The sequence below is a fragment of the Chrysemys picta genome, chromosome 22 (assembly GCF_011386835.1).
Source record: "Chrysemys picta bellii isolate R12L10 chromosome 22, ASM1138683v2, whole genome shotgun sequence".
Classification (NCBI taxonomy): Eukaryota; Metazoa; Chordata; order Testudines; family Emydidae; genus Chrysemys; species Chrysemys picta.
In genome coordinates, this window is record NC_088812.1 from 18,552,457 (window position 1) to 18,572,165 (window position 19,709).

General features: G+C 56.2%; 1 protein-coding gene across 6 annotated transcripts; it reads right to left on the reverse strand.

Moving 5' to 3' along the window:
* Positions 1 to 3,875: 3,875 nt before the first annotated feature.
* Positions 3,876 to 15,600, reverse strand: LOC101947803 (protein mono-ADP-ribosyltransferase TIPARP-like). Of its 6 annotated transcripts, none has more exons than XR_010594379.1 (7): positions 15,356 to 15,600; positions 14,200 to 14,555; positions 13,783 to 13,954; positions 12,936 to 13,123; positions 12,585 to 12,845; positions 11,690 to 11,949; positions 3,876 to 9,965 (listed from the first exon to the last, which is right to left on the reverse strand). XR_010594379.1 is itself a non-coding variant. In XM_065575779.1 (7 exons), the coding sequence occupies exons 1-6, from the start codon at positions 15,386 to 15,388 to the stop codon at positions 11,713 to 11,715; spliced, it is 1,452 nt and encodes a 483-aa protein (XP_065431851.1). In that variant the 5' UTR covers positions 15,389 to 15,599; the 3' UTR covers positions 3,879 to 9,965; positions 11,690 to 11,712. The 6 variants fall into 6 exon arrangements, 5 of the variants coding, with proteins under 5 accessions (XP_065431851.1, XP_065431853.1, XP_005307797.4 ...); XM_065575779.1 differs by having other exon boundaries at positions 3,879 to 9,965; positions 11,690 to 12,154; positions 15,356 to 15,599; XM_065575781.1 differs by lacking the exon at positions 3,876 to 9,965 and having other exon boundaries at positions 11,510 to 11,949.
* Positions 15,601 to 19,709: the final 4,109 nt, after the last annotated feature.

Sequence of the window (19,709 nt, forward strand, 5' to 3'; positions counted from 1 at the left end):
CGCGCACACAGAGTCTCTCTCACACACACACAGCCACACACGCACAGCCACACGCACACACACAGAGCCCCTCAAACACCCACACAGCCACACACACACACCCTTGTGCATACTCACAAACACAGCCGCATGTGCACACAGAGCTTGCCTCCCCACACATACAGCCACACACAGAGAGAGCCCCACAAAAACACACACAGCCACACATGCACGCACACACAGCTCCATACACAAAGACAACTTTAAAAGGGATTATTGAGCCCTGAGAAAGACAAACACAAACCCACAGATGCAGCCCCCAGCTGAGCTGAAATGTTACGTGGGTTCATCCACAGAGGCGCGTTCGTTCCTTCTTTCCCCCCCATTGGAGCCCAAGAATTTTTGTGACTTTTTGCCACATTTCGGTAAAGTCTCAAATATACCCAGGTGGGAGTGCAATGCAAATTCATTTTTACTCAATAAAACAGGTTGAGTTTGTCCCACAGGAACCGGCGGCGGGGTGGGGGGGGGGGGGGAGAGGTGCCTGCGGCCGGGGGAGCACAGCAACCCTGGGGGCAGCTGGGGGGCAGCAGGGTGACCATGGGGGTGCAGGACGGCATGATGAGGGGGGTACCAGCATCATCAATTGTGTCTTTTATGAGAGAATCTCGCACATTTGTTAACCCCCCACCAGCCATTACCCAATTATGCTGATGGGGAAACTGAGGCACTGAGAGGGTGTGGGACTGGCTGAAGATCAGACAGAAAAGCTGAGGCAGATATGGGGAGCGGAACCCAGGTGTCCTGACTCCCAGCTCCCTCTGCTCTAACCCACTCCACTCCACCATGCAAGCCACTTGGGTACTACAAACAACAGGTCCTTAGAGTTTCAATGGGGCAGCCGAGGGCTGAGCGGGCCACTTCTGGGAGGACAGTGGGGTCTTGTGGTTAGAGCAGTGAAGACTGGGAGTCTGGACCCCTGAGTTCTATCCCCAGCTCTGACATGGGTGTGGGGTCTGATGATTAGAGAAGGGTTGTGTGGGGGAGGCAGGGAGAATGGGCATCAGGAATCCTGGGAGGGGAATGGGGTCAGGGGAGAAACCGCCAGGCCATTGTCAGAAGGGGCGGCTACACCAGAAGGAACCAAAACTGGCCGATTGCACAACGAGTCAGACACATTGTCTCCGAGGCGGGGGCTTTCCATGGAGAACCGTCCCCATGGGGAGGAGGCCTGTTCCCTGGGGCGGGTGGTGAGTGAACCCCCTCACCCCTGGGAGTTCCCTGCCATTGGCCCCAGAGCCGGTGCCATGGACGTGGGTTGCAGGGGAAAGGGGGCCCTTGTCCAGCTAAGCCCCACAAGGCCTCATTGTGAGGAGGCTACAGGGCCTAAGCCAATGGCAGCCTGGCTGGCGGCTGCCATGTGGGCCTGAGGCTCAGGACACCTGGGTTCTATTCCCAGCTGGGTGACTCTGGGTAAATCTCCTTCCCTGCTTGTGCCTCAGTTTCCCCTTCCACCTTTTATCTGTCAAACTTGTGAGCTTTTGGGGGCAGGAGTTGTGTCTCACTCTCGGTCTGTGCAGCGCCCGGCACACTGGGGGAGCCTGGAATATAAATAATAAAAATGGTTTACACTCTTTTTTAGTATTTTCTGATTGTTTTTTTCCCGTAGCACCCATGGGTCTGAGCAGAGAACAGGATCGCACCGCGCCAGGTGCTGTACACACCAATTGAGTCTCTGTCCCAAAGAGCTCACAGACAGCTCTGCATAGGGGTCTAGTGGGTTACAGCATGCAACATCGGAGTCAGGACTCCTGTGTTCCGTTTCTATCTCTGGGTAGGGAGTGGAAGTCAGTGCTTAGAGCAGGGGTGACTAGGAGCCAGAACCCCTGGGTTCTATTCCTGGCTCTGGGAGAGGAGTGGGATCTAGGAAAGGAAACTGATGCATAGAGAGGGGCTGTGACTCCCCCTGGCTCACCTAGCTGGAAACACAGGCATTAGCTCTCCTGGATATTTCTTACTGCACCTTGTGCTAGGTGCAGTATATTCATAGCCCAGAATTCCTGGGTTCTAATCCAGTTCTGAGAGAGGAATGAGGTGCAGTGGGTTACATCAGGTGGACTGGAAGCCAGGACACCTGGGTTCTATCTCCAGCTCTAGGAAGGGAGGGTGACTAGTGGTTAGAGCAGGGGGCCTGGGAGCCAGGACTCTTGAGTTCTTCCCCGGCGCTGGGAGGGGAGCGACTCCTGCCAGGTTGAACTTGAATCACACTGGTCATCGAGGAGCAAACGGCCCCATTGCTTGTCACCGTGAGCCATCCCCACCTCCCTCCCAGAGCCAGGGATAGAACTCTGGTATCCTGCCCCCCCACCCTCCCCGAAACCACTAGACTCCCCTCCCAGAACCCAAGAGTCCTGGCTCCTAGGCAGCTTCAGCGAGTGGGCGCAGGCTGAGTCCACATGTCCTGCAGTTTTGGGGGGACCCTGGCGGAGCGCTCAGGGAGTGCATCCCAGTGGGAAGTGCACCCCCACACCCCAGGGCATGGTCGGGGGGGGGGAGGAGGGATCCAATCCCTGAATAGCCCCAGGGCAGTGGGGGCTCCAGGGCTGAGGCTGGGGGAAGGTTGCCTGAATCTCAGCCCTTTCATGCTCCTGGGTTCCCCCTCCCCCAGGGCTGGGCCAGGCCAAGGCAGAGACAAAGGCCCTTTTATGGGCCCAGGTAACCAGGCATCCCCATGCACCTGTCTTAAAGGCACAGGCAGTTTTTCTGCTGCACTCACCGCTGTGAGCCCTGGCGTGTGCCCTGTCTTCACTCAGTGCATGCGTGTGAGTGTCATGGGTATGACATGAGGTACACGTCTGTACCAGGGCTCACATGGAACGACCCCAGCAGCATGTGTCTGTGGCATGCATGGCACAGGAGTGCTAGGTCAGTGCATACCTGCCCCATGTAAATAACATGCAACACCCCCCAACATGGCTTAATAGGGGATCATACAGCCGCACACGCCTGCAACATGCAACCCATGTGGATACTAGATCAGCACATGCAGTACGTGTCAATGCTAGATGATCATGACTGCAACATGTAATATACATGAATGCTAGAGCAGCACATATCTTCAACATGTATACATGTGAATGCTCGGTCATGGTCCTGATTCTGCTCACACTGGTGTAAATCAGGAATCACTCTGTTAAAGTCAGTGAAGTTATATGGGTGTCAAGCTCTGGTACGAGGAGACTCAGGCCCCAGGTACATTGGCACATGCCAGCAGCACATAGGAGTAGCAGAGCTGCACACAGAACATAGGAAATATCACAGCACATGTTTGCCGCATGCCTTACACATGAACTCTGGTGGCATGAGCTAGTAGTTACACAGCTGTGACATGTATGGCATGGGGATACTCTAGCAGCACATAACTGTGACTTGCTTCCTAGAGCAAGAATACAGCTCACGGGACACATCTGCAACATGCTTATACATGAATCCTGGTGAACATCTAGCTGTAATGGGCACCACACAGAAATACCATGTGTATAATGTATTATGCAGGGCACGTAACATAGGAATCCCATGTTAGCACATGTCTGTAACATGTCCACAGTAATAGCATGGCAGCATGTCTGTAACAAGCAGCACACAGGAATGCCATGGCAGCGCACATCTGTAACACACAGCACACAGGGATGCACAGCAGCACACGTCTGTAACACATGGCACACAGGAAAGCCACGGCAGCGCACGTCTGTAACACAAAGCACCCAGGGATGCCACGGCAGCGCACGTCTGTAACACACAGCACACAGGAATGCCACGGCAGCGCACGTCTGTAACACACGGCACACAGGAAAGCCATGGCAGCGCACGTCTGTAACACACGGCACACAGGAAAGCCACGGCAGTGTATGTCTGTAACACAAAGCACACAGGGATGCCACAGCCAGCACACGTCTGCAACACGCGGCACACAGGGATGCCACGGCAGCCCAGCTGGTGCATGCCACACTAGGGTATCACAGGCTCTGAATGTTTTCCCTCCCTTGTGCGACCCCCTCCCCACCCCCACAGGAAGGCCGTTACTGTGGTTTCTGTGCCACCTCCTGTGTTTTGTGCCATATGGACAATTTATAACCCCCAGGGCCTAAGCCTATTTCTGGGGCTTCCCTCTAGCCTGCCCAGGGGATCTTGGGACTCGTAGTCAGAGGAGGGGGCCGGAGCGCCAGATGCAGCAGCAGGGGAGCAGCTCAGCTCCCTAGGCCCAGGGATGCTTGCCCAAGCCAATGCTGGGCTGGGGCTGCAGGGAGTGGCGACCCCACCAGGATAAAGTCAGGCCCTTTTGTTCAGTGCAGTGAAGCAGCCACCCCACCCACCTCAGAGGTGGCTGCATTTCTCTGCTGGAGAACAGTTTTCTGAATAAGGATCTGCCAGGCTTGGTAGCAATGTGGGGCTGGGGCTGGGTGCAGGTGAGCTCCCCTGCCTCCCTCCCACTTACTCTAGCCCCAGCCACTCCTGCTGTCACCCCAGACATGCCAGGTTCAAGTCCTGGGGATGCTCACTGCCCAGGCTCCCCCTGGGCCTGTGGGGAGGCACTGAGGGGCGTGGGCAGGGGGGCCAACAGGGGCCCCAGGAGAGCCTGTTTGTCCGAGTGAATAGTGGGGGCATGAGGCAGGGAGCCCAGGGCGGCAGCTATTAGGGATGGGACTCCAGCTGGACTGATCCTGCAGGGGGTCTGTCTGTCCAGCTGTCCAAGGGTGCCAATCCCCCCAACTCTGAAGGAGGTGTCTGTGTGTCCTGCAGGCCCGACGGATCAGGATGCCAACCTGGATTGGACCCTCCCCCATGGAGCAGCACCCTGGACCCAGATTCTGGAGCGACTCAGCCCGAAAGGTGAGTGGGGGGCCAGTTGGGTGAGTGGCTCTGGGGGCACAGACTAGACGGGACCGCCCCTTCAGCTCCAGGGGCGACCCAGCACAGCTGTCCCACCCCCCGCCTGGACCCGTTGCTAAAGAGCCCAGCCAACGTTATGTAACTGGTCTCGCGGTGGGGTGGCTGCCTGGTCTAACGCAACCTTTATCAGCATGGCCCAGCATATCCGCCCCTGGCAGCGCCCGGCCCAGCTTCCTCTGCAACCGGCCGGGGAGCCTGCAGGGCTGGTATCCCTGACACCCAGCGCTTCCCCTCCGCAACCAGAGCCCCTACCCCGAACCGCGGCTCCAGTAGCCCCCGCCACTGAGAGCTGTGGGGACCTCCCTGAGGTTATGAAGCAGGACTGGAAATAGAACCCAGGAGTCCTGGTTCCCCTCCCCGCCCTGCCTCCCCACAACCACTGGACCCCTTCCCGGAGCCAGGGATAGAACCCAGGAGCCCTGGCTCCCCGCCCCCACTGTAACCACTACACCCGCCCTCCCCTTCCAGAGCCAGGGATAGAACCCAGGAGCCCTGGCTCTCAGCCTCCTGCCACTCTAACCACTAGATACCACTGCCCCAGGGACTCAGCTCCTCTGTGCCAGGGGATTGTGCAAGCAAAGAGCACCCCCTGCTGTCAAGAGGCAGCCGGGCTCCCAGGGCCACCCTCCAGCCATCTCGGTTTGGGGCTGATCCATGCAGTGGAGGGGGGCAGTGATGGGTTTTCCCTGCTGGGGTTTGAGGTTTGCACCCCCACGACATGGGATTAACTGCTCTCATCCACAGCCCATGTGCATGGGGGAAAAAACAGGGACAGTTCAACCAGCAGAGACTGTCAATGGGGTAGGAAGGGGCTGTGGGTCGGGATTGAGAGGCACCCGCAGAGCTGGGGGGCTGGGAGCCCAGGACTGGGTTGAGTTGATGCCAGGGTCTGTGTGGGTCCAAGCACCGGCTGCAGAGCCGGATGCCAAGTCCCACAGAGTGCGGGGGACAGGACGGGACTGGTCCTATCTCAGTATGTAGGGGAGGGGGGCTCCATCACTCAACAAGGGGTGGCTGGGCCTCTGATGCCCACTTTGCTCCCCTGCTAGTTTCTGGTTTTGGGGACACATGCGCACCAGGCTGAGCCCCCACAAACTCATCTCACCCAGAGCTCTGAGACAGGAGCACCTTCCTTTGATGGCCTCATCACACCTCCATCTGCCATGTTTGGTCCCCAAGCCCACCCCATGCTGTCCCTGTTGTGACCCCCCCATGCCAGCCCTGGCCCCCATGCTATCTCTGCTATGCTCCCCACATAATGCTAGCCCTTGCTGCACCTTCATGCAGCCCTGCCACACACCCAACCCCATGCCATCCCTATCCCCCCATGCCAGCCCTGCCGTGCCTCTGCTGTGGTTCAGTCTTTAATGATAGGGTTGTGGGGTGTTTCCCAGAAGGGCTCTGGCCTTGTGTCCAGCCTCTTCCAGTGCCATGGGCCCCGATGGCAGGACAGTAGGGGGAGGGGCGTGAGACCCATGATCCCACCCTAAGCAGGGCCCACAGGCACTCCCAGGCCTGGGGAGTGTTACCTGTCAGCTCCGTGCTCTTGGGGAACCAGGGTGCAGTACCCAGCCTGACACGCGAAAGACCCTTCCCTCTACCCCCCAGCCTGAACCAAAACCGATAAGGCGGTGGGAGAAACCTAAACCCCTCCGACAAGGGTGACAGAATTAAGGCAACTCCCCAGCCTCATTTGCATCGAAGATGGGCCAGGGAGGCACCTCTATTAGCTCACAGAATGGAGAACAGAGATTCCAAGGCAAGAACCGCACAGAACGCTGGGACCAGAAAAGCAGGGAAGCAGTGCATCATGGGGGATCTGTGCTCCAGATATTAATGAACCCACGCCTGCACACACCCAGCTCACTCGTTATCAGACCAATTCTAGTAATAAATCCTTTATTGGTATGTAAAATACAGAAGCTGCCTAATTGCATTGTGAGCTCCCTGGAAAGGACACTGCCCATAGCCAGGAATGATCAGCTCCCATTGTCTAGCCTGAACAAAACAACTTTGGTATCCTCCCTGGAGCCATCAGTTTACACAAACAAATGTAGTGTTCTCCCTTGAACCAGTTGTTTCTTGACAAAAACCCCCTACCTAAGCTTCACAGAGTGGTGAGAACCCAGCTCTCTCTCTTTCTCTGTATAGCCTTCTGACCCTGACTTGTGTGATCAATTATAGTTTTCTAAACCTGACTTTTATAATCAAATTTAAATTTAGATTTAATATTATAACTGCTTTGTTTGTTTGGCTCCCCTATGGTTATTACCTGGCAATAAATAATTTTCATGATTAAGCTGGTTGCTTCTCTCTCTCTCCCCCTCGTGGGTGTTTTTTGGTTTCCTCATTCGCTCTGCAGCGACGCTCCTCATACCTAAGCTAAAAGATCCCTGCAGCGCCCAAAAAGAACAATTGTAACGTGAAAGTGGGGATAGAGACGTGCTGAACCTGGGACATAGAATCATAGAATGGGAAGGGATCTCGAGAGGTCATCTAGTCCTGCCCCCTGCACTCAAGGCAGGGTTAAGTATTATCTAGACCAGGGGTAGGCAACCAAAGGCGACACGCAAGCTGAATTTCAGTGGCACTCACACTGCTTGGGTCCTGGCCACCAGTCCGGGGGGGCTCTGCATTTTAATTTAATTTTAAATGAAGCTTCTTAAACATTTTAAAAGCCTTATTTACTTTACATACAATAGTTTAGTTATATATTATAGACTTATAGAAAGAGATCTTCTAAAAACGTTGAAATGTATTACTGGCATGCGAAACCTTAAATCAGAGTGAATAAATGAAGACTTGACACACCACTTCTGAAAGGTTGCCGACCCCTGATCTAGACCATCTCTGACAGGTGTTTGTCCAACCTGCTCTTAAAAATCCCCAATGATGGAGATTCCACAACCTCCCTAGGCAATTTATTCCAGTACTTAACCACTCTGATAATTAGGAAGTTTTTCCTAATGTCCAACCTAAACCACCCTTGCTGCAATTTGAGCCCATTGCTTCTTGTTCTATCCTCAGAGGTTAAGAAGACCAATTTTTCTCCCTCCTCCTTGAAACTACTTTTTATGTACTTGAAAACTGTTATGTCCCCTCTCAGTCTTCTCTTCTCCAGCCTAAACAAACCCAATTTTTTCAATCTTCCCTCATAGGTCATGTTTTCTAGACCTTTACACATTTTTGATGCTCTTCTCTGTACTTTCTCCAATTTGTCCACATCTTTCCTGAAATGTGGCACCCAGAACGGGATACAATACTCCAGTTGAGGCCTAATCAGCGCAGAGTAGAGCGGAAGAATTACTTCTCGTGTCTTGTTTACAACACTCCTGCTAATACATCCCAGAATGATATTTGCTTTTTTTGCAACAGTGTTACACTGTTGATTCATATTTAGCTTGTAATCAAGCATGACCCCCAGATCCCTTTCCTCACTACTCCTTCCTAGGCAGTCATTTCCCATTTTGTATGTGTGCAACTGATTGTTCCTTCCTAAATGGAGTACTTTGCATTTGTCCTTATTGAATTTCATCCTATTTACTTCCGATGACTTCTCCAGTTCGTCCAGATCATTTTGAATTTTAATCCTACCCTTCAAAGCACTTGCAACCCCTCCCAGCTTGGTATTGTCCGCAAACTTTATAAGCCATTATCTAAATCACTAATGAAGATATTGAACAGAACCAGCCCCAGAACTGATCCCTGCAGGACCTCACTCGTTATGCCCTTCCAGCATGGCTGTGAACCACTGATAGCTACTTTCTGGGAACAATTTTCCAACCAGTTATGCACCCACCTTATAGCAGGTCCTTCTAGGTTGTATTTCCCTAGTTTGTTTATGAGAAGGTCACATGAGACAGTATCAAAAGCCATACTAAATTCAAGATATACCACATCTACCACTTCCCCCCATCCACAACGCTTGTTACCCTGTCAAAGAAAGTTATCAGGCTGGTTTGACATGATTTGTTCTTGACAAATTCATGCTGACTGTTAATCATCTCATTATCTTCTAGGTGCTTGCAAATTGATTGCTTAATTATTTGCTCCATGATCTTTCTGGGTACCGAAGTTAAGCTGACTGGTCTGTAATTCCCCAAGTTGTCCTTATTTCCCTTTTTATAGATGGGCCTTATATTTGCCCTTTTCCAGTCTTCTGGAATGTCTCCCATCTTCCACGACTTTTCAAAGATAATTGCTAATGGCTCAGATATCTCCCCAGTCAGCTCCTTGAGTATTCTAGGATGCATTTCATCAGGCCTGGTGATTTGAAGACATCTAACTTGTCTAAGTAATTTTTGACTTGTTCTTTCCCTATTTTAGACACTGCCAGTGAAAATGAGATAGGATCAGCATCTATGTTAGACATCCAATCGCAAACAACCTTCTTGGTGAAAACCAAAACAAAGAAGTCATTAAGCACCTCTGCCATTTCCACATTTTCGGTTATTGTCTTTCCCCCCTCATTGAGTAATGGGCCTCCTCTGTCCTTGGTCTTCCTCTAGCTAGTTTGATCTCGTTTTGTCCCTACATACTTGTGTTATTTGTTTATAATCATCCTTTGTAATTGGACTGAGTTTCCACTTTTTTGTAGGACACTTTTTTGAGTTTGAGATCATTGAAGATCTCTTGGTTAAGCCAGGGTGGTCTCCTGCCATACTTCCTATCTTTCCTACGCAGTGGGATAGTTTGCTCTTGTGCCCTTAATAATGTCTCTTTGAAAACCTGCCAAAAAACCTGTTATATGAGGGTGGCAGACTGAAAGTGCTGCTCGACCCAGCCTGCTCAGGCGTACTCGATCCCGGTGCGGTGCCCGTGGCATATGAGGGTGACAGCTTGGAGGTGCTGTTTGACCCAGCCTGTTGAGTCCAAGGACATATAAGGGGTCAGCTTGGAGGTGCTGATTGACCCGGTCCTCTCAGATGTTCTCTGTTAATGTGTGTGTGTGTTCGTAAGATTCTGGGGCTGGAAGAACCGAGGTCCTGCAGGACAGCTCCATGGGGAGGGAACTTGCAGCAGGGAGAAGTAGAGCTCTGTATGAGAACACAAGTGACACAAGCAGTACATTGATAGAAGTACAGAACCCCACCCCCTGAAGAGTAACCCTAATAAATGAGCCTACCTCAAAGCTGGTAACAGGGGGGCGGAGCTGCCACCTGAGGGGCCCCGCCACCCGCAGGGCTCAGTCTCTGGGGCTGTTCACGCCCCACTCCCCCCAAGGCTGCCAGCTGGGGGTGGGGACCTGGTTAGCGCCAATTGCAGGGTGGTTTGGGGGCTGTGGGCAGTCTCTCTGTGGGCAAGCCAGGCTCCAGACCCCGGCAGCTCCAGTCGCCCAACCTGGGGCAGCTGCTGTCAAACCTCCAGCTCCCCACTTCCTCCTCTGGGCCCCCCATCGCCCTCACCCAGGACCCCCTGTGCCCCTCTGGCAATCCCCCTGACTGATGCTCAAGAGATGAAGGCAGTGCTAGGAAAGGGGCTCCTCCCAACCGTGCTGTCCCTCCTGCCCCCAATGATGTAGCCCTGAACCCTCCCCTCCCATCAACACACCAGGACCAGGGGTGCCAGCTCCTGTCGCTCAGGGGGCAGGGGGATGATCTGGGCCCTGGGGAGGGGTGGGCTTTTCTGCAGTGCTTAGACAGGAAGCAGCAACACCCCAGCTGCCTGGGCCTGGGGGTAGGGGGACAACTTGGCCCTGGGCCCATCCCCCTGATAGGAGAAGGACCCCAGAGATGTGCCCGCAAGCGGCACTTACTTCCCACCAGGAATCTAGCAGAGGCATGGCTGATGCCCCAGCTTGTGGGGGAAGCTGGCTGGGAGGGGGCTGGGCCAGCTTCACAGGAGGTACCAGATTGACACCAGCCCACGGATTGGACCTTCTCAGCCCAGCAGTGACGTGGAGCAGTGGGCGGCTGACGCCTGGAGTCTGTGACAGATCCCCCCCATCATCACACAACCCCTCCGTTCCAGACTGTGGGCAGTGCAGTGCCAGGAGCCCTATGCTGGCCTCGGGGTAAATCCCCTGTTTCTCTGGAGCTGGCAAGAAAGGAGCTGGCTGGCAAGGACCCTGGTGGCCATGGGGCACAGGAATTTGGGGAGTTGGCAGGGCCCGGGGGGGGGGTGCAGGACAGGAGTGACCCTGGACAATGGCTCCTCAGAGACCTTCTCCCCCTCCCTGGCGCGGGGGGAGCAGGCCGAGCCTTTCTGGACAGCAGGATCTGACGGCAGGTCTGTGTCAGGCCCATGGCTCCAATTGCCAGCTGAGAAGGGGAGGACAGTGCGATTGACCCCGCACAGCCCTGACTCCTCCCTCCAACCTGGAGCGCCGGGGCCCAGACACCGAGCTCTATTCCAGTCAGTGCCGGGGGTGGGGGTGGGTATTCAGGCTCTTCCGCACACTCCCACCCCTGAGAGCAAGCTGCTCTCTTCACTTGTGACTAAAGGTTGCCGACAGTCCCTTATTACAATGATTCAGTTGGGGTTGGTCCTGCTTTGAGCAGGGGGTTGGACTAGATGACTTCCTGAAGTCCCTTCCAACCCTGATATTCTATGATACAAGGGACATCCCTTATTTTTCCCCCCCCCCCATCTCTGTACAGCAAGCCTGGGAGTCGCTGAGTGCTGCTAAAAGCAGCCAGAAATCCCCCTGGCGAATGTAGGTGAATCCTTAGTAGTAGTAATAATAATGATGATCTCAGGAGGAGGGGTGGGGCTAAGAAATCAGTCCCTTATTTTTGAAATACAAAGTTGGCAAGCTGACCTCTGACTCCCAGCGCTCCCCCATCACGAGTCCACGGCCACGGGCTCAGAGAGCAGCTTGTAGCGGATCAGAAAGTAGGGGTAGCACTGGCAACTGTCAAAGATGACGAAGATCTGCGGCTTCTTAGCACGGTCCGTGCAGGAGTCGTAGAGGCGGCCGTCGTGTGCCGGGGGGGGGCGCCGGAACATGGGATTGCCCCGCACCGAGCTCCCCACAAGCACCTTGACCAGGAACATGTGGCACAGGCTGGCCTCGTCCACCTTGGCGTAAGTGTGGGAGTAGGAGGCGTCAGTGGCGAAGTAGCTGCCCTGCCCATAAGCCTCGCCATTCTCCCCTGACACCCGGGGGTCAAAGTTCATCTCGCAGATGGGCTGCACTTTGCTGGCCCTGGTGCCGTGGAAGAGGTGTCTCTCCAGGCAGCACCGCGCCACACGGGGACGGCTTTGGGCCATGAACTTCTTCTGCCTGGAGGGTGGACAGATGGGGGGGGTGTCACTGACAAGCTCGAGCCCCACCCACCCACTTCCTTGGTGCACTGCCCCAGGCTTGGGTATGATGGGTCAGGCACCAAGAGCAGCCAGGAGTCACCCCAGTAAGAAGCCGGGATCGCCAGCTGGCTAGGGACGGGCAGGATGCCCCGGATGGGTTCGTGGCTCCAGCCCAGCCTCATCCATGGCCCAGAGCATGGGGACCAAGACCACAGAACACCAGCTTCTGGGCGAGTCCCATTCCTGGCCCAGGAGGAACCATGCCCCAGAATCCATGCACCAGAGTTACAATTCCAGCTGCCAGCCCCGCCCTGTGGCAGCAGCCAGATGCGAAGGCACTGAGGGAAAGCCCAGAACCCACTAGCAGCCCCCCATGCCCAGCCTTGCCCTATGACTGCCCTCCTTACCCACAGTATTTCTGCCACAGGTAGTCATTCCGGACCCGGTAGACGGCCAGCACCAATGCCTTGTCCTCTGCCAGGGTTTTGTGGAACAGCGTGCATGTAGTCTCATAGGCCCTCTCTGCTGGTGCCACTTCTGCCAGCGTGAACATGGTGCCCACTGAGGCCTTGGGGACCCAGGACGCAGGGTACGGGCCCCAATAGGTGTCCTGGGGGTCCTCTCCAGGGACGGTGCCGGGGGAAGAGAGGGTGGCACCCGGTCCTGTCCTGCCAAGAGAAGACAAACAAGGGCATGGCTAGTGGCGAGAGCCTCTTGGGTGCCCAGGGGCAGGGATGGCAGTTGGCCAGAGCACTCACCGCAGGTGGGGCGCCAGGCGCCAGGGCGGGCGGAAGATTGGGCAGTGCAGGATGCGCCGGGTGAAGCCCGTACGCACATTGCGCTGGGTCAGTTTCTTCAGGTCCACATTGTACAGTTGGCCACGCAGCTTGAAGGCGTGGTTCCACATGCCCTTCTCGAAGGCCGCCAGCAGCTCCCACCGCACCGGCTGGGCACAGAGACACGCCATCACAGGGCACCCCTCAGCCACGCTCCTCCCAGCCACGCACCCGTTCCCCCACGATGCTCCCCCAGCCATGCAGCGCCACCACCTTCCTCAGCTACACCACTCCTCCAGCCACACAGCCCCTCTACCAACCATGCCACTCTTCCAGCCACACAGCCCCACACAGCCAGGCCACCCCTCCAGCCAGGCACCCCCTCCCAGCCCGTGCAGCCCCTCCTCCTTCCCAGCCACACACAGCCCCTCCCCCCTTCCCAGCCAGGCTGCTCCCCAGCCACACAGCCCCTCCCAGTCACACAAACACCCCTCCCCAGCTACCCCAGCCACCCCTCCCCCTCCTCAGCTATATCACCTCCTGCAGGCAGCCCCTCTCCCTGCACAGCCTCCCCCCCAGCCCGACAGCCCCTCCCAATCATGCAGTGCCACAATCCTCCTCAGCTACCCCAGCCACACAGCCCTTCCCCCAGCAACCCCTGCCCCTCCTCAGCTATGCCACCCTCCGCCACCCCTCCCGCTCCACAACCACCCCCGTCCCCCTAGCCACACTGCTCCTCACCCCAGGCCAGGCCTTCCATTTCTCCCACCCTGCTGCCCATGCATCCCCCACACCCGCTCCTCTCTTGGGATCACCCCCCTTCCCTCACCTCCTCGTACACGAGCCACTCGCCGCACTCCTCCCAGTACACCTGCCACTCCATGGGGAAGTAGGGGTTACGGCTGGGGTCACTGCTGTTGGAGAGGCGCCGGACACGGTCATAGAGCTGGCTGGGCTTCAGGTCCATGGAGTTCAGGTTGAGGGTCCAGGATGAGCCGGCCCTGGAAGGGGGGCAGCAGAGATGTCACCAAGGGGCAGGGACCACAGGCAACGCCCCCCTCATGCTGGCAGTGAGTAGCTGGGCGATGCACCTGCGAGCAGGTTTGCCTCCATCTCTCCCTTCATCCTCAGCCAATGCTCTCCTGGTGGGAGGGGTTGGGACTGGAGCAGCTGAGAGCTCCCCCCACAGCCAGTGCTCCCGCCCCCATAGCGCCCCCTGCTGGGCCATGTCCAATCAGCCACGTACTTGTCCATGAGCTGCACGTTGTCGCGGCTGGTACTGCAGTAGAGGTTCTCCAGGTGCTGTTGGGCCAATGTGCCAACACTCAGCCACACCCCGTCTGCCGTGCGCCGCATCTGCCAGTGGAAGGGGTTGGGGGTGTGGTGGCGCAGGCAGCGCTCCCCCTCCAGACACTGCCCCAGCAGGAAGTTGTCGCAGATCAGGATGCCGTCTTTCTGGTGGACGTGGACCTCCTCTGGGCCAGCCAACTCCAGGACCTGCCCGCCCAGGCCACGCCCCTCAGGCTCCAGCGTGAGCAACAGGGGGTACTGGGCCAATCCCAGATGTGGGCGCTTGGGCTTCTCTGCCATCTTGATCAGGCCCTAAGGGGGGGGGGGAAGTCAGGGCAGAGATGGGACCTGATGAGAAGCCAGGCCAGGGCTGGGGACAGACTGGGCCTGGGATTCGGGATATTGGGGGGCCTCTGGGTGCCATTGGTTGGAGGGGCACTAGTGCTGGAAGGAAGAGCAAGGATCTTAAAAGGGATGCTGCCCCTGGGGTCAGGAAATCACCTGGGGGGGCGGTCAGTGTTGGCAATAGCCGGCCCCAGCTCTAGAGCAGCCCGGGGCTGATCATGGGAGGCCTCCCATAGGACCCCAGCATCAGGGGCAGGGGTGTCATCCCCAGTTTACGGATGGGGAAACTGAGGCTCTGGGCCAATGCAGGGACTTGCCCAGCAGGTCAGTGGCAGAGCTGGGAGAGGAACCCAGGTGTCCTGAGTGCCAGCCCACTGGACTGGCCTCAATACTTTGGCCTGCTGCAGTCCCACCAGTTTGCAATGGGAGCTGCCGCACCCCCTACCCCCACTGCTCCCCTTATTATATTGGAGAACTACCCCGAGTCTCCAATCAGCAGCCCCTCCCCCCAAGCTGAGTCCCCCAGAGACCTAGGGAGCCCCTGCACATCCCAACTGGGCCCACAGAAGGCTCCCAGATGTCAGGCTCCTAAGGGAGACAGAGCGCCCCATCCCTCCCAGCAGCCTCATGGCATTGGCCCTGGGGGTGGGATGTGGGCCTGGGTCCCCGAGGCAGATAGAACATCTCCTCCTCCCCCCTCAGGGTGCACTAATCCCCCAGCCTCACCTCTCACCTCCTCTGCTGGAGTGTTGTAGTTGCAGACTTACTTTTGCTTTTGCTTTTGGCTGAGTCACTCCCATCAACCCCTCAGCATGCCACCGGCATGCACGGAAAAGAGGGAGCTAGGGCTTCCCAAGCTGGGGTTTCCCTCTGCCTCCTACACTAGCTCCTGTTCTAAGGCTCTCCCTGTCGCTGGATTTCAGTGAGAGAAGTAGCCCAGGGCCTGGCCCAAAGCCCCACCACTAGGATTGTCAACTTTCTAATCACACAAAACTGAACACCACGCCTGCCCGGCCCCGCCCCTTCTCCGAGGCCCCGCCCCTGAGTGCTCCATCTCCCCCACCCTTACTCACTTTCAACAGGCTGGAGCAGGGGATTGGGGTGCTGCAGGGGGATGAGGGCTCCAGCTGGGGAGCAGGCTCTGGGGTGAGGCAGGGAATGAGGGGTTTGGGGTGCATGAGAGCGCTCCGGGCTGGGGCAGTGGGTTGGGGGGGCGGGGTATGGACTCTGGGCTGGGGGTATGGGCTCCAGCTGGGGCTAGAAATGAGGGGTTCAGGATGCAGGAGAGGGCTCCAGGATGGGGAAGGAGCACAGGGGGATTGAGGGCTTTGGCTGGGGGTATGGGCTCTGGGGTGGGGCCAGGGATGAAGGGTTTGGGGTGCAGGAAGGATCTCTGGGCTGGGGCTGAGGGTTTCAGAGTGTGGGAGGGGGTGTGGGCTAAGGCTGGGAGTGTGGGCTCTGGGGTGGGGTCAGGGCTGAGGGGTTTGGAGTGCGGGAGGGGGTGTAGGCTCTGGGGTGGGGTTGGGGATGAGGGGTTTGGGGTGCAGGAGGGAGCTCTGGGCTGGGGCTGAGGGGTTTGGAGTATTTGGGGGTGTGCAGGCTCCGGCTGCTCTGCTGACTGGACTTTTACGGCCCGGTCGGCAGTGCTGACAAGAGCCACCAGGGTCTCTTTTCACCCCGGTGTTCTGGTTAAAAACTGGATGCCTGGCAACCCTACCCACAGCAGATCAGGGGGCAGCACTGGGAGTGGAACCCTTACTGCATATGAACTGATGAACACCTAGTGAGTCAGTGGTAAAGTAGGTAAATGAACCCAAGAATCCTGATTCCCAGCCCCCCTTCCCCATTCTAACCCCTAGATCCCACACCCTACCCAGAGCCATCGATAGAACCCAGGAGTCCTGCTTCCCCCTCCCCCACTCTCAGCACTCCCTTAAAGGAGTAAACATTTTTACCACCAGGATTTGCATTGGGGTGGCTCCAGGCACCAGCGCAGCAAGCGCGTGCCTGGGGCGGCAAGCTGCTGGGGGCGACGTGCCGGTCGCCATGAGGGCGGCAGTCAGGCGGCCTTTGGCGGCATGCCTGCGGGAGGTCCACCGGTCCCGTGGCAATTCGGTGGCACTTCAGCGGCGGGTAGCCGAAGGCACAGGACCGGCAGTTCACCCACAAAAACGCCGCCCAATGGTGGGCAGGATGAGCTCTTGGCTACTGAAAACTATGGCAACCTCCTTTGGGGAACATTGTGTGGGAGTTTGTTCTTCCCAGGTGTTTAACTATGGTGTGGCTTGATCTCTCACCACCCCGCACCTGCTGTGATCAGAGCATGCATAGGCAGGCATCCCTAGCCTGGCCTAAGCCAGGTGCGAGTTGGGTTTCCAGGTGCAGGTGACAGATCTCCCAGCATGCAGGTGCATCTCAATTTCATACCTCGCCTCTGAATGAGGCCTGAGGTTTCTTCTTTGTGGATCATGCACAGAGCAGGCTGGGGATCCTCCACCGACGAGAGTCCTAGCCCTGGGTTTGTAGCTGTGGACAGCGCGGTTCTCCTGATTGCACAGCTGGACCCGCTACCTTCCCTTGCCAGTTTGCAATTGAGAGCCCCTGTTAGAAATCAGCCAGGCCCTGCCCCAGCTCCCACTCCCAACTCAGCGGCTTCCTCTTTCAATGAACTGAGGGCCATCTGCCTTCCTATAGATCCGAGTGGTGAGAGCAGAAGTGTCTACTCTCTCCATCTGCAGGCGCCTTGTCAGCCAGTCTCTTTGTCCTTGGCAACTGTTACATGTGTCCATCCTGTGGTGGGGAGGGTTGCCTTGAAAGAGGAAGGGCAAAGTGGCTAGTGGGGCAAGGCCTGGGTGCTCATTTGCAGTAAGGCCAACCCCAGATTGGTCTAAAACCCATAAGATTTTCTTTAAAGGGGATATTCTGGTTTTGACCCCAGGGGGTTTGCTGACAAAGATCCAAGATGCTGCCATTCTTCTCAAGCTCTGAACACTCCATGTTATGGCAACACTACAGAGACTGGGCAATCATGACTGAGAGCAGATCTGAGGGGACTGCATTTCTGTGTGTGTGTTGAAGTATAGAAGTGCAGACGTTCTGTTGAAACCTTGCATTTACATACATGCAACTGCAACAAAGGGCTGAAGGTCTATGTGAGGACTAGCAGGCTTCCTACCTATTAGCTTTTGTATTAAAACTTTTCTAAGTACTGTAAACACCGTTTACAATGCATTTGTGTGTATTAGATGTTTGTTTACTATGAAATTATCTAAGATTCTCTCTTTGAACAGCTGCATTTGGAGTGACCAGGCCTACTGTGAGGACAGGCAGAGGCAAACCAACACAATGGAGATAGCCTTCATTTTTTAAACTTTAAGAAGGAAAACCCCCAAAACTGGCAAGAACGTAAATAATATGAAGCAACATCAAATACTTGCTTAGGAAAAAAACCCTAAAAATTACCATCATCACACTAAAAGAAATTTCTACAGAACAGTGTGGCCCTGAGAAGCTCCTCCTCCCCCGGCTGCAAAATCTAGTTTCCCCCCTCTCCACCTTGCGCTGCTCCTTTTATTCAACACTGCGATGCCCGCACCTCTTTCAAACAGGTTCACCCGTGATCATGATCGACATCTCCTGAGCGAGAGACTGAGCCACACTTGTTGACTCAGGCACCCAAATCGTATTCCCTCTCTCAGTGTCCCAAGAGTCAGCTTCACCGGTCATACGCTCTTTGCCCCTCGCACGGCTCTTCAAACTCCAGCTTCCTCTAGCACAGCTCTTTTTACCCAGGGCCACGTCTTTTTACTTCCTTTTCTATCCAGCTTCCAACTGCCTCCTCCCCAGCAGAAGCTGAGCCTCTCAACCTCGGAGCTGCCCTCTCATTGGAAAAAGAAGAACAGGAGTACTTGTGGCACCTTAGAGACTAACAAATTTATTAGAGCATAAGCTTTCGTGGACTACAGCCCACTTCTCTCATTGGGTGTCTCTCTCCCCAGGCAGCATTCGATGCTGCTGCATCACAGCTGCAGGCCCTAACACTCCCACTCTTGGGCCAAACTGCAGGAGGTCCTAGGGCTGGGGTTAGCATATAGTCAGGGTTTTACACACACTCGCCCTCAGATTTAAGTAGATCATATGTCCCATTTTGGCCAGGACAGTCCGTTTTTTAAGCCCTGTCCCGGCCGTCCCAACTTTTTTGGCAAGAGTGGGCATTTGTCCCATTTGCTCTTGGCGACTTGATGAGTTGGCAAGAGCAAATGGGATAAATATCCACTTTTGTCAAAAAAAGTGGGGTTTGGGGTGGAGGAACATGCGGAGAGGGGGAGGCAGGGCTTGAGCAAGCGGGGAGGCCAGGCTCGGGTGAGCTTTGACCCCAGCCTCAGGCAGGGGGCAGGCAGGGGGGCTTGGGCCAGCCCTGCACCATGTCCCATTTTCCCTTTGGGAAATATGGTCACCCTAGATTTAAGGCCGTGTAAGGGAGTGAAGCAAGGGCGTAGGAGGAAGTGGTGTTACTCAGCTCCCCTCTCGTTCTCCCACTGCCCCGCTCATCAGATCACAATACATCTTACTGGGAGTCGGTCTCATCACCCCATTGGGCAAATGGGGAAACTGAGGCACGGGGCAGGGAAGTGAAGAGTGGAGGTCGCAGCAAGGGGCCGGCTGAGGGCATGTCCCACACCCAGGAGCTGGTAGTCTGCATGGCTAGAGGTGTGGGGTTTGCAGGCCCCGCCCACCAAGGAAGCCCCATGGGAGCCAGCATGGCCCCTCCCCCTGCTCTCAAGGTCATGACCCTAGAGAGGTCAGGGTGCCTGGGTTAGGGTCATGACCCTACGGCGGCGGGGCCCACACACAGCGGATAACGACTCCTTCCGGTCATGTGACAGGTGATCCCGCCAACCACAGCACAGGGCTGGAGAGACGCATTACGTCACCGCTTCCCTGGTCGTTATGGGAACTATTCCGCCCCCCCCACGCTGACCCCGCCGGGAGGCGGGGCCTCAGCGAGTGACCGAGAGGGGCGCCTTCGAATCACCGACCACTAACTACGAAGGCTGAGGGGCGGGGCTCTCTGGGACACGCCCAATTATTGGAATAGAATTTCTGGTTGGCTGGATGTGA